The sequence below is a fragment of the Chenopodium album genome, chromosome 27 (assembly GCF_948465745.1).
Source record: "Chenopodium album chromosome 27, dcCheAlbu1.1, whole genome shotgun sequence".
NCBI lineage: Eukaryota > Viridiplantae > Streptophyta > Magnoliopsida > Caryophyllales > Amaranthaceae > Chenopodium > Chenopodium album.
This window is the reverse complement of record NC_137860.1, coordinates 2,853,363-2,876,122: the sequence shown is the minus strand read 5'-3', so window position 1 is coordinate 2,876,122 and position 22,760 is coordinate 2,853,363. Positions and strand designations below refer to the sequence as shown.

At 34.2% G+C, this 22,760-nt stretch overlaps 3 protein-coding genes, 1 non-coding gene and 1 pseudogene across 6 annotated transcripts; 3 read left to right on the top strand and 2 right to left on the bottom strand.

Moving 5' to 3' along the window:
- Positions 1–288: 288 nt before the first annotated feature.
- On the top strand, positions 289–8,762 carry LOC145620897 (heterogeneous nuclear ribonucleoprotein 1-like). 3 transcript variants are annotated; one of them, XM_081675622.1, is made up of 5 exons: positions 289–837; positions 966–1,095; positions 1,351–1,576; positions 1,797–2,997; positions 8,215–8,762. In XM_081675622.1, the coding sequence occupies exons 3-5, from the start codon at positions 1,355–1,357 to the stop codon at positions 8,226–8,228; spliced, it is 1,437 nt and encodes a 478-aa protein (XP_081531748.1). In that variant the 5' UTR covers positions 289–837; positions 966–1,095; positions 1,351–1,354; the 3' UTR covers positions 8,229–8,762. The 3 variants fall into 3 exon arrangements, with proteins under 3 accessions (XP_081531748.1, XP_081531749.1, XP_081531750.1); XM_081675623.1 differs by having other exon boundaries at positions 289–856; XM_081675624.1 differs by lacking the exon at positions 966–1,095.
- A 1,492-nt stretch (positions 8,763–10,254) lies between these two features.
- Positions 10,255–10,335, top strand: TRNAL-CAG (transfer RNA leucine (anticodon CAG)). The gene has a single exon. It is a non-coding gene; the product is annotated as a tRNA-Leu (tRNA).
- A 412-nt stretch (positions 10,336–10,747) lies between these two features.
- On the bottom strand, positions 10,748–12,210 carry LOC145621264 (cytochrome b561 and DOMON domain-containing protein At2g04850-like). The gene has a single exon (XM_081676004.1). It carries the CDS (start codon positions 12,208–12,210, stop codon positions 11,002–11,004), a length of 1,209 nt encoding a protein of 402 aa, XP_081532130.1. The 3' UTR covers positions 10,748–11,001.
- Positions 12,211–16,717: 4,507 nt separating this feature from the next.
- Positions 16,718–22,334, top strand: LOC145619458 (GCN5-related N-acetyltransferase 9-like). The gene is made up of 6 exons (XM_081674148.1): positions 16,718–16,951; positions 18,997–19,068; positions 19,149–19,236; positions 20,496–20,628; positions 20,736–20,774; positions 21,200–22,334. Exons 1-6 carry the CDS (start codon positions 16,777–16,779, stop codon positions 21,278–21,280), a joined length of 588 nt encoding a protein of 195 aa, XP_081530274.1. The 5' UTR covers positions 16,718–16,776; the 3' UTR covers positions 21,281–22,334.
- On the bottom strand, positions 21,694–22,257 carry LOC145619012 (cytochrome b561 and DOMON domain-containing protein At5g47530 pseudogene; annotated as a pseudogene).
- Positions 22,335–22,760: the final 426 nt, after the last annotated feature.

Below are 22,760 nucleotides of genomic sequence, written 5' to 3'. Positions count from 1 at the left end.
TTGAGATTTGATCTCAGGTTTTGAATAATATCCCTGATTGAATCAACTCCTTTCTCGATCGACCACTAATTTCGAAACCTAAACCCCTTTTGCAAAGAAAGAGGGCCAATGCAAATAAAATGGGCCAAAAAAGGAAGAGCAAAAACCAAGCAAATAAATGGGCTAAAACAATAGGGATGATTGTGATGGAGCAACATAAGAGAAGGTGTAATGTGTAATTGTGTACTATAACTATGGTATGAAATTGCCCATAAGTATATAAGTAGAAGAATGGGAGGACAAGCAATCTTCCCCCATTATCAGATCGAACGTCCCATTTTTCACATCACCTCCTATTTCTCTCTCCTCTCTCTTCCTCCTTCTTCTTCTTTCTTACTGTACAAAATCATTTCTTTTTATTTTTATTTTTTTAAATACCCATTTTCACCTCAAAAACTTCAAAAAAAACCCCCCAAAAATATATATTTTCGTTCACCATTTTTAATTTTCCTACACACAAAATATCCATATTTTTGTCTGTTTTTTTTTTAATTTTATTTTTTATTTTATTTATTTTGGTTGGCTGTAAAACGCTTCAATCGTCAGTCCAATCTTAATATAAAATTTTAATTTTAATTAAATTAATAAAAATAGTTGTAGACATTTTTAGCTAAATTTGAATCAAAATTATTATTTGACTTAAAATTGGAATAAATTTATAAAAAGGGGACTCCATTTTTAATTTTGTTTGGAGGTTTGTATTGAGGAAGATATGCTTAACATGTCCTCAATCTTTCCTCTCATCAGATCTTAGCCTTATTTTTCTCTCAAATTCCGCATCCGGGTCATCTTCAATCGGTGGGTAATTTAATTTAATGTATGTTCATAATTTTGATATGGGTATTTGATCTTTGTTGAGTTAGCTGTTTTTCTTGATCTGGGATTTTTTTTATATAATTGAAATGTATATGATCGGTAATTTTCAGGGTATTATTTCATAATTCTGGATTTTATTGATCGAATGAAGGATCCGATGTTTTTTGATTGAATCCGAAAACATACCATTTTGTAATTCGGCATTGTGATTTTGTTGGGGTTTGTGATTCCTTAGGCCAGGTATGGTTCAATTGCATTTCAATTCATTTGCGTAGTAGAATTGAATTTGGTCAATGATAAATGTTGTATGTTTGAGTTTCAACTATTGTTAGTTGCGGATTATAGCTGAATTTTATGTAAATGTATTGGATCCACGACGAAAGTGTGCTTAATCTTGTTTAGAAAGTTGTGTGTTTGTGTTGGATTGACTTGTTAGCTGTTTGAGTTTGAAAATTCGGTGAGGTTTAATGAAAATATTCTATATTTGGTTTGTAGAAATATGCAATCCGACCTTGGTAAGCTATTTATTGGTGGAATCTCTTGGGAGACGAATGAGGAACGTCTTAGGGATTATTTTAGCACCTTTGGGGAGGTGATAGAAGCTGTGATCATGAAGGATCGGACCACTGGCCGTGCTCGGGGCTTTGGTTTCATTGTCTTTTCAGACCCAGCTGTTGCTGATAGAGTTGTCCAGGAGAAGCACAACATTGATGGAAGAATGGTAATCAACTGGCATATACTTGAGCTTTCTATACATATTTTTTTGTTGTTTTTTTTAATGAATTTTGCACTTAGAATTTATGTTTTGATGTGGAGGCTAGCTTCTGAAGCTTCCAAGGTTTGATTTTGTCAATTAATATGGTGTTTGGATGAATGCTGAAAGGTTTGCATATATGTGTAGTCCTGTGCTTTCATGCTGATTTTGGTTTTTTTGACTTTAGGTTGAGGCAAAGAAGGCTGTTCCTAGAGATGATCAAAACATTCTAAGTAGAACTAGTGGCAGTGCACATGGCTCTCCAGGCCCAAGCCGCACTAGGAAGATTTTTGTTGGAGGCTTGGCTTCCACTGTTACTGAGAGTGATTTTAAAATTTACTTTGAGCAGTTTGGTACAATTACAGATGTTGTCGTGATGTATGATCATAATACACAGAGACCAAGAGGTTTTGGGTTCATTACTTATGATTCAGAGGAAGCAGTGGATAGGGTTTTGATCAAAACATTCCACGAACTAAATGGTAAAATGGTCGAGGTCAAGCGTGCAGTCCCCAAAGAGTTATCACCTGGTCCTAGTCGTAGTCCAATTGGTAGTTATAATTATGGTCTAAACAGGGTCAACAACTTCCTAAATGGCTACACTCAAGGATACAATCCAAGTGCACTTGGAGGTTATGGAGTAAGAATGGATGGCAGATTCAATGCAATTGCAAGTGGACGAAGTGGGTTCCCTCCATTTGGTTCTGGTTTTGGAATGGGTATGAATTTTGAGCCAAATCTAAATGCTAATTATGGTGGAAACGCTAACTTCGGTAGCAGTCTCAGCTACGGACGTGGTGTGAACCCCTACTTTATGGGTAGCTCTAATAGGTTTGGTAGTCCGGTTGGCTATGATAGTGGAAATGGGGGAAGCTCATCCCTGTTTAGCTCATCTAGGAACCTGTGGGGAAATGGGGGACTTAATTATAGCTCAAACTCTTCTACGTCCGCTGCTTTTAATGGGTCTGGGTCAGGGACTGGTAACGTTGGAGGATCCTTTGGAAGTGGCAATGTGAACTGGGGTTCCTCACAAATGTCTGGTCAGGCTGGGGGGAATGCTGTTGGCAGTGGGAATCTGAATTATGTTGGGGCTGATACCAGTTATAATCTGAGTGGTGGAGGATATGGAAGAAACACTGGAAATAATGTAGCCCCAACATCATCATCTTATGCATCATCAAATGGTGGTGGGTATGATGGGGCATTTACAGACTTGTATGGCAGTAGCTCGATTTATGGAGACTCTCCTTGGAGAGCATCAACTCCTGAGAGAGATGGTTCTAGCTCTTTTAGTTATGGGCTCGGGAATGCCGGTCCAGATGTATCTGCTAAAGGGTCTGCTGGTTTTGTGGGAGGATATAGTGTTAATAAGAGACAACCAAACAGAGGTTAGATTTTATGATGAATATTTTTCTTTTTTGTTCCTTTTTTCAGCTGCATTATAGCCAATGGTGATTTGCTATCCTAAAGCCCTCTAAAAGTGGTAGGAGTTTGTACAACTGAAATATCTTGCCAAATACAAGAAAAACATGGATATGAGAATTTAAAAACTCGTGCATTAGAAGCTGATTTTCGATGGAGTTTTTTTAATTCCCCATCATGTAAGAACATATCGTTTTATGCTCACCTCTTGTCTCCTCCTTAGTCCTTATCGGCCGTGAACCTGAAACCCTCCTTATCGTGTATAATTAAAATTTTATTTTCCTTTTTTGTTAGTCAATTTGCTGTACTTTATAAAACTAGAACATGACCTTGTTATTATATCAATCTAGATTTTGAAGTCAGTATGGAGTAGAACTTTTCGGCAGTTGGTGCCCGTATATCTCCTTAATATAACCAGACTAATTTGTCTCATTTAGTGCACTATGGTTTTAATGTGAGCTTCGATTGTAAGAAGTTAGATATCGATGGCTCTTCCTGAGACTCTTTACCAAGAAAGTGCTTAATTTTGCACCTTGGCTATGCTTCTTTGTATAATTAACATAGCCTATCCACTAGGCATCAATTGGCTATAGACTTAAGGTTGAGTATTTATTTAAACTGAACTAAATTGATGAAACTTTGTTATTGTCAACTTTTTTTTTCTTTTCAAATTGGTTATCTCAAATTTGGATGCATAAGGTTGATGATTTGGGTTCTAGCTGCATCTGATAATCTGAGTGGACAATTTTGCTTAGTTGGTCTTGTATTGCTTTTTCTATGTCGGACTCAGATCCTTTTCTAGGATGGTATTCTTATCATCAACATGGAAGTGTAGTTTTGAATTTCTGACATTACTCATCATACTTAATAACATGATTTAACATATCTTTTCATGTTTTTTCTCTAAAACTTACTCCATAGTTAAATCAAGATAAGATTTATTACAGCCCCTTTATCTTCTTGTTGGGAGGTCTGAGTGAGGGTTGGCGAGTATTGTGCTATGGTACATCTGTAGAAAACACTGATATGTTCTCATATATCCGCGGCATCCCATTCTTGGCGAGGTACAATATGTGATGAAAGACCCTTTTCTCTGCCGCTAAAGGTATATAGTTTGATCATATTTCTAAGAGGTCATCTACCTATAAGGAATTAAGGGTTTAGACCCCCCCTCTTTCTCTATTTCATCCCCTCACATAAAAACACACAATTGCAAACGTAAAAATTGAGGACCTACATTTAAGGATATAACATTTCGGTAGATTGGTTTACTTGTGCTCTAGTTTCTACACCTGTTTCTTCCTCTCAGTGGCTCTCTATCAAGAACTCGTTGTATTCTGTAAAACTTTTTCCTAGGGTTGGAGACTGGTGAGTGAAGACCTGAGTGCATCCTAAACATTGGTTAGTAGATTTAAGGAGTTAGTAAATGTTTAGGATATGGATCAATTTAGGTTGATTGTTTAAATTACACAAATGAGATGTTATTTTAAGTTTGGGTTAGTTGCCATATTTTTATTTTGGAGCTTTGCTGATTCTCTGCTGGTGTTGGTGGATGGATTTGCACATATTGGGGGTCGAAGTGGGAAAAGAGAAGTTTAATTAGAGGTGTGCTTGCTATATCTTTTTATGAATTATGTGATATTACGCCAAGCTCAAATTGAGAATTTGTAAATTGTTTATTTGTTTCGTTCAAGCATCAACTGCTGTATATTTGCTGCTTTACCTTTCTGCAATTTGTGCAAAATTTCCTGCAGTGGATCCACAGACGTTCTTGCATTAGGTTGATCTACAGATGGACTTAGTGCACTTTGTACTGGCCAAAGGTGGATATTTTTCAATGAATAAACTTACATAGGCGCTCAATCAATTTTTAGTTGAGCTGATTGATTCACTGTCCTTTGAACTTTATTTATTATAATTAGGGGGAATTATTTTAAGAAGAAAGAAAAAAGTTCTGCCAAAGGGGAAAGTGTTTTGTAGAGTTGATTACTAATAAGTGGCTTGCCAATTTTGCTTAACATTATAAAATCTAGGACAATCTCCACAGAGTGGCACCGAAGGAAGAATTCATTGAGTGTAAAATGCTAAATCCTGCACATTTGATGATTACTAGTAACACAAAACCCAAAGAATAACTAGGCATGCCAATCTTCAAAGGAACTTCCTCCCCTTATTCTTCCAAAACTTACACATGTTGTGGATTTAATGTGATGATTTCTTTTGTTAAGGTTTTCACTAATGTGCTGCTCTTTTTGTATAAACATTGTGTCTTGATAATTATTTCTTTATACAATTGGACCAACCAAGCTGAGCTAGCCTTTAGGACGCAATACCACAGCTTTTGGCACTAAAACAGAACTTTCGCTTGTTGTAGCCATGGATGAACTTGGATAAACCCTGGATAGACTCTGATTTGTTGTTCTTGAAAATAATTCTCCCTCAAATGCTTATCAACAAAATTAGAAGTCAAGCCACCAACTACAAATGTAGCACTTACACCATCAGCAAGTGTAGCATTTATTCCATAGATATGGTGTTATCAATGACCATTTCTAGATTACAATACACACATGAAAAACACATTAAGACTATCACCTATATCCTATTTATACTTGTCTAAGGTCAGCTAACATATGTTTGGGAAGTTGGTTCACAAATTAGTTCACAAGCACATATATACCCTATTTCCTTTTGAAATAGTGCTTTTTAGATTCAACTTTGCTGAGTGTTTACTATGATGAGCATTATATACTTATAAAAGTCGGGGTGGTGAAAGTGTGAGCTCAAGTATCCCAAATTAGTCATAGTGTGAGTCTCTTCTTAGAATGGTATCCTAAAGTATACTGTGTTCCAGAGGACCAGAACTACTTATGTGACCCAGTTGTACTTGGCATTATATAATGCTGCCTGGGAATTCCTCATAATGGAATCCAGTATATGTAAGAGCCTAAGAGGACTTTAGAAAAGGCACCCAACAAAACAAGCAAACTCATTGAAGGCACAAAATCAAAGTTTTGTTATTTAAACAATAGGATCTACCTAATTTAACCACAACCCTAGCCTAGGAATGTCCCATAATGGACTGTTGGACTCCATTGGAGAAAGTTGCTTAAATCAGAATGCCTCGTTAAATTACTTCCCATTATCCATGGTAAAGGGTCTAGCAGTGTCTAACAGAAGCAACCTCTGTACTATTGTAATGAAAGGCTATGTACATACATCTAAGTATCTAACCACCTTTACCATTTACACTGCCTAAGACAAGCGCATCTTAGAGGCATTGGGACAATGTCATTCAATTGTTTTGGTTGTTGAGTCAGTAATTTGGTGATCAATAACACTGGAGTTGGTTTTGTGATTATGGGTCATGGAGCAATTCTGGTTTAAAAATTATGTTTTTGTGTGGTTCATACTTGGCAAATGTTATGGCTAGATTATGTAGAAGTTGTATGTTCTTTTTACTTGTCAAATCATCCTAGTTTAAATCCTGGAGACATTTTTCATACCAAGGGTTATATTATGTGTAGCTATTATCTTAGCTAAAGTAGAGATTTTTTGTAAAGATGTACACTATAAACACTGCTCTGACTGATAACAGTGCTGGAATAAGAAGTGTTTTTTAGGCAGTCACTACTCACTATTCATTAGTGCTCTCTGTCTTGGCCTTAGCAGTTACCGAGGAACAGATGCTGTTTAATTGATGGAAAGTGGATTCTCTGAGCCAAGGAACAGAATATATTGTTTTGTTGATGGAAGAGGACTTGCTACTTTTTCATTGGCAAAACATGAGTGATGCAAGAGCATAATCACGAGTCTTCTATTATGTGATATAAGAACTAGATAAAATTGTTGGAAGCATGCTGATTGAACTATGGTAGATGTTTTTATTCAGAAGATCCTTGTGCTGTATTCTTTTAGTTAAACTTATTTGGAGGTGAGAATTTTAGTCATAGTTTTGAGAAGAAAAACCACCTTAACATGATGCGCCATAAAGGTCCATAATGCTATTGATTGTTACCTGTTAACAAAGCGGATAGTCCATAACTCCATATATAGCAGCTCTTATATGTTCCATTTACTATTTTGACATTGCTGAATGTGTAACCCCAAAATTTTATTCATTCTTACTTAAAAGCCCTGCTGACATTAAATTCTTATTGCTGACATTTTACAAATTACTAAATGTTTATTATGGGTAGAAAAGTGGTTACATGGTAAACAACTTCTTGTAGGACATGATATAGTTGCATACTTACTGTTGCCTCATTAGCATTGGATAAATCTGTCTTTCTGGATACATAGCATGTATCCACTAACTGAAATTGAAAAGTTTTTGCTTACTAATGCTGCAGTTCTATTTCTTCTTCTAATGGATGCATTGAACCTCATACACAATCAGTTATACACTAGCTATACTGTTTATTTTCTCTAGAAACCTGTTCCTATGATATTCAGATCTCAATTACTTACAGGCTGTTGTACTGTAGGATCTTCCCATGAATTCTAACAATGTCAACCATTGCCTAGAAAAAAAATGCCATAGGCTAGTAGCGTTTGAAACATATGGAGCACTAACTAGATTAATGAGTCGTATTCTGTGTGCATGGCTGCTTTTTTCATGACCTAAAATTAACCTGAGCAAAGCGTTCTTTTTACTTGTGTCTGGTTTCCGTATCAAAAGTGCTTTTGATTTGTCTCTGTGTGTGTGTGTATGGAGGGGTGGGAATTTAGTGATTGATTTTTGGGGGGGGGGGGGGGGTGGGGGTTACTAAGTTCAAGGCTCCAGGGTGGGGTCATCTTATTAAGACTAAGCTCAAACAACTTTTTGATTGATTTTACATTTTTTAATAGTGAAGTTGGTTGATTTTTTTTTTTAGGCTTCATGTATACAATCTATACATGTTCTTTGATTGATTGATTATATGCTAGTCATCTGTAAACATGTTCTTTGCGTGAAGAAAATGTGTATAAATGACACACTTTGATCTATCATGAATATGTAATCATGTTTCAGAATTGCTTATATTGAATTTTTCTTGGTAATATGTGTTTCTTTAAGCTTAACATTTATTACTAGTGAATACTCTTGAACATTATTCGAAATATTCTGATCTCATGCAATTCAATTCCAGAAAGTTGATGCTCCATATCAATTCTGACTTGTTTTTCTTCTTCCTTGACAGGACTTCCTAGCTAGAAGGCTATATATCAGGAAATTATTGTAGATGGAGCAATCTGGCAATGCAGATGAAGGTGACTGAATATAGTCCAGTTTAAATTCTGAAAGTTAATTTACATAGAACTGACTGGAGTGCCTGTTCTGAAGATTACGTAGCAATAGGGAAGTTGTAAGGGATTTTGTTTTTGTGGCTTGAGTATTTTGAGTCATCATTCTAGGGTTTTTGAGTGAGGTGTAAAATCAGATTGCGGGATATAGTCAAATTGTATCATTCATCTCCGGGAGGTGTTGGGATACATGGTAAAGGATAGACAAGCCCCCTTTTTTCTCTTTTCCTTCTCCAATTTTACCATCAATTTTCTTTTCTTTTTTTTTTTTTTGTTTTCCATATATTTTGTTATGTGATGTAATAGTTATGACAGAGCGTGGGTTCTTGTCAAGTACATTTTCATTTTTCTTTTGGATTGTACGGGGGCTTCTTGTTGATTTACTAGTGTGGAACTATTGAAGGAACCCAACTAGGGTTCTCATGAATAAGGTTCTTTTTATATTTTTCTGATCCTCATTCACTGTAGAAACTTTATGTGGCTGCTGAACTTAATTGTTATTACGATATGACTTGATGAATAATTCTCATCGTTTTTCTCGTCTCTTAATAGCAATGGACTAAATTTTTTTTTGCAATGTTTGTATTTTCTATCTCATGATATCGGCAACTCCAAAGTTTACATGCAAGTTTAGGTGGTAGTTGAGCATGAAACAGTCTATTAGTTTCTGTCAACTGTAATGTAAGATAACTTGCATCAGGCTCTGTAACAGCTAGACTTTTGAAGAAGATGCTAACCGTCGCAACGGTTCTATGCTTCTATTGATGCTTAATTTCTGCCAGTTGATCAGTTGTTATGATCTTAAAATGATAGTATTTTCATTTGTCGAAGTATTCAAGGAATCAGGTAAAATGGTAAATCCTCCCTTAAAGTTAGGTGAACTGTCTTGTGAAAAGTGATAAGCTGGTGATTATAGTCAAGGTTTATATACTTAGGTTTATACGTAGTGTTGACATTTTGTGGAATTATTGGCATATAAGTTTAGAGAGATTGTCAATGAAGATATGTTAGTACAGTATTAACCACTCATAAAAGACTTTTGAATCAAAATTACAAAATTCTAAGTATTATGTAGCAGTTAAACATAAATAATACTACTCCTTGGAGATAACTTCGAACAACTAAAGAACCACATCTTTGGGGTAGATTACGTTCATGGATATCTCCATCCTCCGAGAAGTACTAGGAGAATCTATTTATTGAGACGATTCTAACAAGGTCGCACAAGATTATTTATATATATATATATATATATATATATATATATATATATATATATATATATATATATATATATATATATATATATATATATATTTCTTTATGTATAATTCACAAACATTAGTAAAAGTATGTCAAATGAATAGTGCAAAAGTGTCGATGGAATAAGTAATAAAATACGGCAGGAGTAAATATTTTCAAGCATTAGACAAACATAACTTGACTCGCTTATACGAAAAGAAAAAAAAAAAAAAAAAAGGTTTTTGGGTTATTCAATGCTGAAATTTTGGTTAATAATTAGCCCGTTCGAAAAAACCCTATCCATCTGATTTGCGGATTGGGCATGGGATATTTGGCGCGAACACAAATCCAAATGAATGATCGATACTTAAGCTTGAAATGATCTCTCCTTCGAAAACTAATTTGGAGAAGAATTCGGAGAATCCTAATTTGCATTTGCAATAAAACCTACTCGTATGATGAAAAACCAATAGCATTAGGCATTAGCTTTGGTTAATTATTTCAAAAAGATCAATCCAAATGAGATTAATCCTAAAGATAAATTATGTGCCTGAAAAAAAGGAAAAAATAAAAAAGGGAAAAAAAAAAAAAAAAAAACCATAGATGATTTTTTGGCGGTAAAAGATTTCGAATTCTGGAGAACGTCATAAGTAATAAGTAGATATATAACTAAACTCTGCAAATCATAATAAAAGGTCAAGATGGCCGAGTTGGTCTAAGGCGCCAGTTTCAGGTACTGGTCCGAAAGGGCATGGGTTCGAATCCCATTCTTGACATTCTATTTTTAATTTTTGTTACATGTTCTAGATCACATTCTTGACACACTTTGACCTTTTAAAGAAAATAACTTTTCAACTTGAATGTTTTATTAGTATTATTTGGAAATAAAGTAGCTAGATTAGCATCTCATATAGAGGGCCAACTTTTTATTTTTTATTTTTTCTATTTGATGTTTAGAGAGCTACAAAGATGGGTGATGAGAATCGGTCCTAGGATCACTTAAAATCGGAAGAGAGCTCTAACCACTTGAGTTATCCCTCATCACTTTTAGATGGCCAACTTATTAATATGGAGGGAAAAAAAATTGATGCAAGAGGCGAACTAGTAATTAAGTTGGGGTAAATCAGTAAATGAAGCTTAATTAGCCAAAATATGCACCGCTTGATTCGCTTCTTTGGGCGGTGATAATTGTATTCATTTTCTCCTATCAATTGAATCTTGTAACTTACATAGGAAAAAAAAAATACTAGGGGTAGTAAGAAAAATAGAAGAAAGATTAGGCCCCTTTTTTGTCTAAATTGGTGAAGATTATGGACATTATAGCTTCAATTGATGAACAAAGGAGTAGAATTTCTCGATTATACATTTGTAAAAATAAACCTCAATAATTGCGAAAAAGAATTTGTTAAAAACGGAAAAAAGTATAAAGCAAAATTTGTTCATCAATTGAAGCTACCACTAGCTTTCTCCGAGCTTGGATTTGTTATGACTCCATCTCTTTTCAATTTTTCTTCCTCGGCTTTTCTACAAAAAACAACCCAACTATTAACCTCCAATGCTATACATATACCAATCAAGGTAGATAAGCACAAACAATAGGCCAATTTCGCGTATGACCGGCTTGCCTCCATTGCTTCAAACCCTTGAAAAACATTCACAACCCCTAATACCACACAAGCATACCCTACAAAATGATGGTATGACTTCCAATATTTTCTATACTTGTTCGTTGTCTTTGGCCTAAATAATAATGCTAGTGTTTGTAGACTTCCCAAGCATACCGCGATAAACCCTAGCTTCCTATGCAATCCATATACTTTGCCGGGTGATAGTTCCCCTAGTTTAAGCCCTATCGCGAAACCAATGGTTCCTAGGAAGAATCCGGTGAGTTGCATGCCGGCATGCACGTAGAACCACGTAGGGCCTAATGCTTCTATATGTCTTAAGTAACGTGACATGATTATACCTATTGGAAGCATGACTCCCCATGAGATTCCATTCATAACACCATGTACTATTTTCAAGGTTTTTAGGTCATTTTCGTGTCTTGCAACACCGGAAAGGAGGTCTATGGTGGTTGTAGAAGAGAGGTCATTGATCGTAGTTGGATGTATGGTAGGCGAATATCCTTGGACATAAACACCGCGATTCCATACAACATGGATCTTTGTTTTGTTAGGGGAGAGCTTGATTGTGGCATATATTTCAACTTGGGCTCCATCATGTATTGTGGCTAATTTTCCACCATACATTTTTGCTGATGATGTTAACAAGTGGATATGATCAAGAGGGCGCGATAATAATGGAGTCTTTTGGAGTTTAACCGTTGGATCTAAAATATAAGGGAGGAGGACTAGTTGGCCTGAGTTAGGATCCGGGAAGGCAATTAGGGTTCGGGTGCCTGTCATCTCTGCAGTAGTAGGATTGATCCCCCAACCTACCCATCCCGAAGGAGATATGAAGTTACCAAAGAAGACAACATCAAGGGTGGCATTGTGCGCGTGGTAAGTCCACGCAAGGGATGCTTGTTGGGTAGGGAGTGTCATACATTTTTCAAAATTTTTGGTACTAGTAATTGTGGTACAATGGGAGGATGTTACGGGTCGAAATTGAGGGGAGAAGACAAGGGAAAATAAGAGAATAAGGATCATGGTGGTAGAGGAAGAGCAAGGAGATACTAAAGAATTTGAAGATATATTTAGTGTTCATGATGTCTAATGATGAAGATGGATAAATGCATATGAGTGTGTGTGATAATTAGATGGGAAAATAATGTCTAGGACATGATAATGCGTGCTTAACTTTGAAGCCAAGACAATAGTATAAAATGTTACTTAAATTAGTGGATTATATGTGTGAATTAAATACAATGATGTTTGGTAATGTGTTGTAATAATGATGGCTCAAATTCATCCTAACAACTTTATTGCTTGGAATGCAAAACTCATGATGATGAGCTCTATGTTTGTTACAATGTGTGACGCAGTTTTTAGTGGAAAAAAGGTGCATCAAAGCACATACAATATCTTTAATTTACGTCGTTGCTTTGTGCTTGGCTTTCAAGCAAACTTTAAGAACGGATAATATACTCGGATATGTATGTATAACTTGATTTTTATGATACTCATTATTTTAATTTATTGGACCATACACAAATTTATAACATAAGAGATTAGGGAAAATTTTATTACGTACAAACCCAATTACTGAGCAACCAAGTTTATCTTAATGTTCCATCCTAAAATAAATTGACAAAGTAATCTACTAGTGTTATAATTTGGACGTACTTATTCTACTATGTATTTCTTATTTGTAGCTTTTACTTGAAACAATTAATCCTAACGCATCATATATCATATAAACTGCTTGTTTCCAAAAAAAATAAAAAATATAGGATAAACTGCTAACAATATTTACTCTAAAATTCGCCTACTTAATTGGCTTGTTCTCTTGGTAAAAAACCTCCTAAATAAAAAATTTAAGCTTGAAAATGTTACGTGATGATAACGGTCTTACAATTGATGATATATCATGAAAATCCATCTATTGGACCTGTTATTAAAGAATAGGTTCAAATATTTTATTAAGGAATACTTCTTATATGATTCATTCGTTATAGTATCCTACGTTATTTTACATGATTAAAGTTTTAGGTTTTTTTTTTTGTTTTTGTTTTTTTTTTTTTCTTCAACAAAGTTGATACGGAGTAATTAATAAATTTCCTTGGGAGCATTTGGATAAAAAGATATTCCTGTAATATTTTAGTAGAAAGGTATCTTCTTAAATTTTATACATAAGTCATCATAAATTCATAATGGGTACACCAAAAAATTGATTGATGGTTTGTTAGCCAACAATCTTCACTAACAATCATGAAAAAATTATCCAACAATCAAAAGTTCAAATTTATGTATGAAAAACGAGCAACAAATAAAAGTAGAGGAGTGTACAAGTCTATATATAGTATTTACACTTAGGTATGTAATTATGTACGTATACTAAAATCTGTATTTTAGGTGGTTGGTGCAGAGAAAATTATTGAGTACCATATTTCATATGATAAAATTGATAAAGGGAAATTATAATGAGTAACATACACTTGTTATTGCATAATTGTTCATCTTAAGTGGCTTAGAATTTCTTAAAAGAATATGAGTAAAATAAGTATTATGTACATACTCTTTAGTCCGTACTATGTTTGATAACATTGTACATATTGACCAAAAATACATCACAAGAGCACGATTGAATTTTATACGTTGTTAAGATAAAACTATTGATGTCTCCTACACTAGAATCAGTGTATTACGTGGTTATCAAATGTCACTCTTACGTGATAAATATATATTATAAAAATTTTAAGGTTTTTTTTTTTTTTTTTTTTTTTTGACAAGAAAAAAAAAATTAAAAGGTGAAAATGAAAAGTTGATACTTTTCTCTTTTCATAAAATGGGAGAAAGAGCGATCCAGCTTGTTAATAAGTTCGACTAATAAATCTATAAAGTCGCGTATGGTCAAGTATGACAAATAAAATATAGTGAACAAACTAAATAATTAATTATCATGACTCAATCGACTCTAATCTTATGTACTACTGTATTAATATGACAATATAGGGATCATGTTTCACAATTCACGAGATAGTAGTGCTAACGGAGTATGATTGATATAGGCTATCTCAACTCTCAAAGTCTATCATGTACAAAAAATCACTAATCTGCAATTATTTTATTTAGATGGAATAACATGTTTTTTACTATAGGCTACCTTTATTTATTTATTTATTTATTTTTGGTGAAACAGAACTATTAGTAATTTAGTATAGGCTACTTATAAAGTTACAAGTTATGATTTGTAGAATATTAAATTGGGCGATTGGATTGATTACCAACGTTGAATTAAGCCTACTCACTTGATGGGCTTAATAAGTGGGCTTGAGTGCTTATATCAACTTATCAAGTACTTCATACATTATTGTCTTTAGATATAAGCTTCGTTATCAAGTAAACAATATGTTGCTTCAAAAAAAAAGTAAACAATATGTCATCCATCCTTTTAATTGAGCACTGCCCAATTCATTCTCCAAGTATAATCGTCTTTTCAAGTGCCATTGTAAGGGTACATGCGTCATTTGCATTGAATGGCCAACTTACAACTGTAGAGCAATAATTGCATGAATGGATGGATAGTTGTCCAAAATCAATGAACTAATGGTCACGGTATTTGAACATATTTACGAAAAGTGCCACCAGATTAACATGGCATTTCAACTTGTATTTGCTGCTTTAAATTTAATCGTATTACTTTGTTTATTTTAACTTTTTCACTATTTAGACTCATCACTTTGACCAATATTCATACTTCATATACTAGTACTAGTATAAAAGTAAACATTGTCACGTTGGTACTTGCTAGAATTACCTCAATGCATAGTTTAGGAATATTAATATTTAAAATTTGCACATATTGATGATAATTAAGGATATCATCGTTCAAAATACGACATTGGCAAATGTTTGATTAAATTGGGGCGCTTAAACGAAAACAGGGAGAGTACATGTTACGTTGAGGTGTCCTCCCTTACCACTTTTGGTATGTTTTTTCATTTGCTCTTTTCTTATGTGCACAACTTTGTCGGGCCCTAATAATGTGAAGATTGGAGATATAGGACAATTTTTTAAAGAATGGAGAGAGTAATTGAGATGTGCAAGGCACAATAATGAAGAGACAGAGGAAATGAACCTTGCCTAATAGTATACCCGTGGAAAGACTCTCATAGTCTCATGGAATAATCTTTTTGACTAGCTAAACTGGGTTGGAAATGACTCAACCTAAAAAAACGACGATTATTCTTGAGTGTTTCCACCTGAAGATCCTTCATATTGAACTAAATTAAGGGAAAATGAAAATTAAGTGGCAATATCGCTCTCATCAACTCTACCCAATCAAAAAATCATTGATAAAACACGAGCCCAAACATAAAGGAACGGAGGAAATACCGAACAGTAAAGTTGAGTTTTTTCTATGGAGGCGGATGCACCATGCTTGGTGCATCCAATGTTCTTTAAAAAAGGCGGAATGAACATTTAGCTATTCAGTAAAGAACATATAGTTGTTTTGTAAAGAACATATAGCTATTTTATAAAGAACATCCAGTTTTATATTTTTTTTGTAAATCTAAAGAACATTTGTAATTTTAGTAAAGAACATGATAATATTAAAGAACATTATTCATATAGTAAATGTATATTTGGTATAAATGATCATGTATGTATATGAAAATGTACATTTTACTGTATTATAATGTACATTGTATTATATTCTAATGAACATATATGTTATAATGTTGGTTACATGCATGTTTTATGTACATGTTATTATTTGCATCATATAAGTATATGAAAAAAGAACATTTTACTGTATTTTAATGTACATTGTATTATTTGGATCTACAACTTTTTTCTAAATTTGTCTATTTGCTTGCTTTCTTCTTCCAAAATATATTAATCGGTTGATCTTCTTCAAGAATTTCATTTTACTTCTCATTGCAACAACAAAATTATATCAAAATCGCAATTAATTTTCAATAAAATCAAATTTATAAAAAACAAACACTCAAACTCAAAATAAACAAGTATGAATGTCAAATAAACAAGTATAAATGTCGAATTTGGTCTTATCTTTGGTTTTTATTTGTCATATTGAACAATTTTGGGCTTAAAATTTCGAATTTCTTGAAATTTTGTTTGAGGTTTGAGGAATTTAAATGGGTTTGAAGTTTTGTTTGGAGAGAAAGTGAAATTTTGGTAAAAAAAAAAATTTAAATGATTTGTAATTAATTTATGGTAAAAAATAATAATTATAGTACTATTTATCTATTTGATTATACAAAATTTCATTTAAAAAAAAAAAAATATACAAAATTGTTGCATAAAAAACTGATGTACATTATAAATGAACACTATATTCTTTTATATATATGTCCATGTACATTATAAATGACTACTATGTTCTTTTATATGACCATGTTCATTAGTATATATTTAAATGTTCTTTCCGCGTTTTTGTATTTTGGAGGGATGCACCACGTGGATCGTGCATCCGCCGTCACGAACCAACTATTACCCGAATTGGACGAAATGGGTTATAGACAAAAACTTTCTCAATTAATTGCGTTGCCGAGCAGCAGAAGTGTAAAAGTAGAAGAAAATACAACGATGGGAGTAAGCTTGGAAGGAGAAAAGGTGATATTGGTGCCATACATGAAAGAACATGTTCCCAATTACCATCAATGGATGCAAGATCCTTACCTTCTCTTTGTTACTGGCTCCGAGCCACTTACCCTTGATCAGGAGTATGAAATGCAGCTCTCTTGGTCCCAAGACCCCCTCAGTACTTCTTCTTTCTCTCCCTTTTCCAGGTTTATGTTGCATGATACTTGATGGGTTTTGCTGATATTTGTGTAATTGTTGAAATTTTTATAGTGGATGCATTTTTTTTGGAATAATATATGATGGGTTGTTAAAATTTTGTAAGATTTTTCATTTGTGGATGCATTTTATGTGATAGATTTTAATTTAGGTTTTGTGGGATTGTTGTTGATGTTATTATGCTTGGAGTTTAATGTATGATTGACTTGATTTAGGTTATCTGCAAGTTTATGAGTAAATAGCTCAATTAATTAGGTGCCTTAGGATTCATTGCTGTTGTACTAGTATGAAATATAGAAGAAAAATGAGGACCTGTATCTTATTATCCTTGTAAAAATTGCAATTACCCTTCAATTGAATGAGTTTGGGAAGGAACAACCATAGCTTGGTTTTAGCAAATGAAGTTTAGTGGTGTCAACTGTTAAATCTTTAGTAAAAATGTCAGCTTTTTCTGAAACTAATAGGATATCTCCTGCAATTCATTTCCATAGATAATAATAGTCGAAGAATTTGTTTGTGGTGAGTCAGTGATCATGGAAACTGCTTGTTGAGTTTTATATGACTCTGATATATCACAGTAAAGTTAGACTAGGTCTTTGAGGGAAGGACTAAGTTCAGCTAGATAATGCTTGATCCAGGCAGTATTTGTTACAGGACTAGAAACTGTCCTACATACAGCCTCTATGGATGATTTAGAGGCAAAAACCACCTTAGACTTGAGCATTATACACCAATGAGTCCGGCCCAATGTCCATATGCCATCTTCGATTGTTGATTTAAGCTTTTAAAATGATATTACATATCATGATAGGCCATTCTTCTAAATGCTCAGCAAGTACATGCAGTGATGCAGATAAACTTAAAAACAAGATGTGAAGTAGGGATGTGTACATAATTGGAAAACTTACACATCATATTCAATCAATGGGCTTGTCATGGATATATTTTGTATTATGGACTATTCTCTGAGAGGGATAATGTGTTTCAAGAAGCAATGGCCAGGGGATGTAGCATTATGGTTCTCTAGTGTGAAGATGAACCATACAACTATTGTCAAGAATGTTTTTTGAAAAAGGAAATAACAAATTAGAGTGCACTTCTCAGCCTGAATCTTAAGATATTATTGGACCTCACCTTAAATTTTATCATTTTACCCGTAGTAAGGAATCTTTTTGCCATCTTTTTACAGATTGAGGGAATGTTAATGCTGACTCGGAAAAAAAAATCTGGGTTCATTTCCCCAATTTTGCGTATTTGTTTCCCTTCCATGCAGTGTGGGGGTAATAGTAGATCTCCAAGATACTACTTAGAGAAGTATGGAGATGGAATATAGATTCAATTGCATGTTTCTGACAATAGGAGATGACCCACTCTGGATACGACAAATAGTCACAGTAATGGCTATGGATTTTTTGAGTGGCTAGAATTAGAATAGCCCTTATTAATAGTGTATATACAATGAAAGATTTAGGGTAAATGCAGATTTGATTAAACCCAAAGAAAGGAACACTGGGAAAACATGTGAGGGGCTACATAATAGAGAGGAAACTTGGATGGAGATAATTGGTATTAAAGAAGAAAATAGAAATGTTGGTTAAATTGTTGGGCATCAGCACTGCATGTTGTGACAGACAATACAGGAGATATTGGGTAGACAATAGAAAAGGATACTTCAAATGCAGGCCATCTATGAATTTCAATGAGCTATAGGAGCAGAGAAGAAGTTATGTGGGTGAAAGAAGAGAATAAAAGAGAAAGGAATCTCAGATTTTTGGTACTATGAAATTCTGATACTATGTGCAAGTTTATATTGAAGAGTCAACTCATAAGGAGCCCTGGATGACATGTATATGAAAAGGAGAAAGAATACACATTATTGTCGTTCTTTCCTGATTGATAGATTCTGTTATTTTTGTGTGATTCTACGTGCCGTCATGTTTGGAAGCGTTTCTGTTGCATAATACTCGATTCAATTTATTTAAGTTGCGGTAACTGGATATCTTTCAGAGCGCACTTTCATTGTTCTGGATAAGCAGATGATTGTGGGGGAATATGTACATGGCCAACCCCATATTGAAGGTAGATTTAATCTCTAATCATTCTCATGACTGTAATTTTTATGGTGTTCCTGAGTATATTTTTTGTTTCTTTATCTTCAGCTATGGTTGGTGATGTTAATATATATATGAATGATCCTGAGGACCCTCTTTTTGCGGAGATTGAGATAATGATAGCTGAGCCTAAAAGGTGTGTCCTTAATTATTTACTCATAAATTCAATAGATTTGGAAATTCCTGGTTGACCCCTGCAAAAAGTTAAATTAATAGCAGTATATAGTGTTGTTGTTTTTTTTTTTTTGATTTTTTTTTTTTTTTTAAAGACTATTATTTGTGACATGATGTCCAAAAAAGTTGAGGCTTGTGCATGTATATCAATTGTTAGTCTTCTGTATAGATCATGATTTGCATCACTTGTCTTTTGTAATTTAATGTTAGAAATAGGTCATTCACCTTTGAAAAGAATATAATGGGAGAAACCAAATTGAAAGGTGAAGGAATGCTTTGAGACAGTGTGTGTAACTATAAAAGCTAAGGTAGTTCCAGTATGATGATTTCTTCATAAGAAAGGTAATCACTGAAGTATAACAAAACGAGAATAAGAGAAGGTTATAAGTTGTTTTTTAAAGATCTCTAAAATTGGGAAGCCTTATAATTGATACCCAGGTTGTCTGTCTCTCCATACAAGATCGGAACAGACTATGTATGAAAATTCTTGGAAGATATGTGATTATATCTGAACCCAAATGTCTATACTTGAAATGATCAAGTGGAACGTATTATGATGTTGGCTAGCTTGTGCAAGTATATGATGTTTTCATTTATTAATACATGAAACGTAACATCATGAAAACATTGTTTCAATGTACTGTATTATATTTGTAACCCACCTGGGTTCTTCAGTATATCCATTTGCTTGAAATTATGGTAATTATCTCCGTAGTAGAACTAATTTCAGTACTTCTGACTAGTATGCATGTCTATAATAAATTGAGTTGTCTTCTTGCCTTACCTCATAAGATGTATATGTGCATATAGATTGAGATCGTTCTGTTGTCTACATGCTGCTTTGGATATGACTGTGCAGCTATATACTTGCATTTTAATTGCAGTATGTATATTTGCATATAGATTGGGAGTGTTTAATTGCCTCCGTGCTGCCTTGGATATAACTATGCAGCTACAGACTTGCATTTTTAATTGCAGTTAGTATTATTGAGAGCGATGACATCTCTGTCTAGTTCCACTTGACGCTAAAATAATGCAAAATTGTGAATTACCTATGATAGTCTCTTGTAGTATTCAGGGCAGGAAAAAAAAAAAAGAAAAAAAAAACAAGCGTAACTATGGGCTAGAAATCACTTAACTACTGCCAATGTTTTATTTTATTAACTAGAGAAATTCACAACAAATATATCTTAAGCTATGTAATCTCTCTTGGTAGAATAGTCGTGGCAAAGGACTAGGAAAGGAAGCAGTCATGATGATGATGGCTTTTGCTGTTGAGAATGTTGGGATCCATACATTTCGTGCCAAAATCGGAGAGTCAAATCAAGCATCGCTTCTTCTGTTCCACAAATTGGTTTGCCCCTCTTACTGCCACTTGCGTATCTCTCTCTCTTTTTTTTTTGAAGGAAACTTGCGTATCTCTTTTAATTACTCCTTGGTTGATCTCTTCTTTGACACCAGGGTTTTCAGGACTCCTCATTCAGTGAAGCTTTTAAGGAGGTGAGCTCAAGGGGAACATTTAGATCTTTAATCATGATTCTAACTCATTATCTACATTGTGTATTACTTGTGTTGTTGGTTACTGGTTAGGGTTGTTTGGATTTAGACTTTTCTACTTTCTATTTTCTTTCCCCTGGCCGATATAGTGACATAAGATGGCAGTCACTCAATCGCTGTAAGTTGGGATGTTGGGTGGTAACCGAAACTGTAGCAGTCGCCATTGTATCCTCAGAATTGTAAAATCATTTCCGAGGAGAAGTGGTGATCTGGCTGGAGTAGTGCAGATCTCTATTTTTTGGTTGCTTTTAACTACAGAACTATATAAGTTTCACCAAATCTGGAATTAGTATCCATTTTGATGTAAATTGTTTACTTCACAATATCATTTCTGCGAAGTGGTACTCACTTCTTTTGTGACTTTGCAGTGGACATTGGAGTTGCCAGTAACGAAACCCAAAAGGGATGAGTTGCTGCAAAGCGTTGGTAATATGGTCACTCATTCATAGCCTTCATCGCTTGATTGAATACATTCTTCTGAGTGGCAAGGAAATTGCTGATTCCATCTCTCTTGGTCATGACGACAATAAATCAATGACAAGAAAGAGATGATTTATTTTTAAGACACACTACTTGGAGGAGTCAGAGCAATTTCTCAAACATTTGTTGAAACTATATAAATGAATTTATCTAGTGTAGCTGAAAAAATCCAGCCAGATTTAGGAAATGAGGAATAAGTAGCTTTTACACTTTACATACTTGAACTTTTTTTTTATTTTTTTATTGCACTAGTGTTTTTGGTGATGAATAGGATATTGTGTGTGAATTACAAGGAGTGCTTGTAGTAATTCTTCTACTAAGGTTATGTTATCTATTTGCTTAAAAAAAATCCTATATTAGGGCTACTGCCTCGAAGTTTGATCTATACTGACAGGAAATTCAGTGTTCCAGATGACCTAACATATGGTCCGAAATGTGGATGAGACTGGGGAATATCATTTGACACTGCATTCCCAGCTTGCCAGGCGATGTTAAAAGTTGTTTCGTTGCTTAGCGGGCCAAGAAGAGCAGAGATGATCATCTCATCGTTTGAGTACTCTGCTGAAAGCTCTGAGACCGGGAAACTAAGAGGTTCAGGTTTCATGTTAGGGTTGTAGCTTCTGATTTGACTAGTGTAGGCTTTCATATTGCCTTTGAGATCCTGGAAGGCAACCAGTGCTTGTGTTCCAACCATACCACTTCCAGTTGGGTTAATCCCCCATGCAATCCATCCTCTAGGTGTCTGGCTTGCTCTGTATGCTATGTGAACTGTTTCTGCCGTAGAATTGTAGTTCCAATGGAGATAGGCTTCTAGAACTGGAAGGTCAGCGCATGACTGAAAATCCCTCTGGTCGGAAAATTTGTAGTTTTTACAAGTTTGGGCCGAAGACATGAGAGACAATGAAGCAATGGTACAGACTATCAGGATGGTTCTTGTGATGGCCATGAGAGCTACCGCTTTACTGATGTTTTTTTTTTTGAATTTTCTGATGGGAAAGTATGAAAAATCGAATTTTTTACTGATGCTTGAGAATGCTGTTTAAAAAAGGTTTTCTTGGTTTAAAAATTCGAAGAATACAAGGTTATCTTTTTCATGTTAAGGTGGTAAGCATTTTATTTATATATTTCAAATCTGTGATAAATATCATGAAGAATTTAAAATTAAAGTAGTTGGCTGCTTCAATTTGAATGTTTCATAGTTTAAGCACTGGAAATTAAATATGAACTGGTTATTGATATTGGAACAGACTCAGTCTTGAGTGCATGCTCCATTATTTGTTGTTTATCATGTCTTTATCATGGTCATTCCTTAAAAAATTCACCAGGACTTTCAAATCAAGTTTTGTTTGGTTTTCTATGTTATCAAGTAAGATGGACCTGTTAATGAAGGAATAGGGGCAAATTAGACCATTTCCCGATTTGATTTATCAATCTCGTGTGTTTTTATTC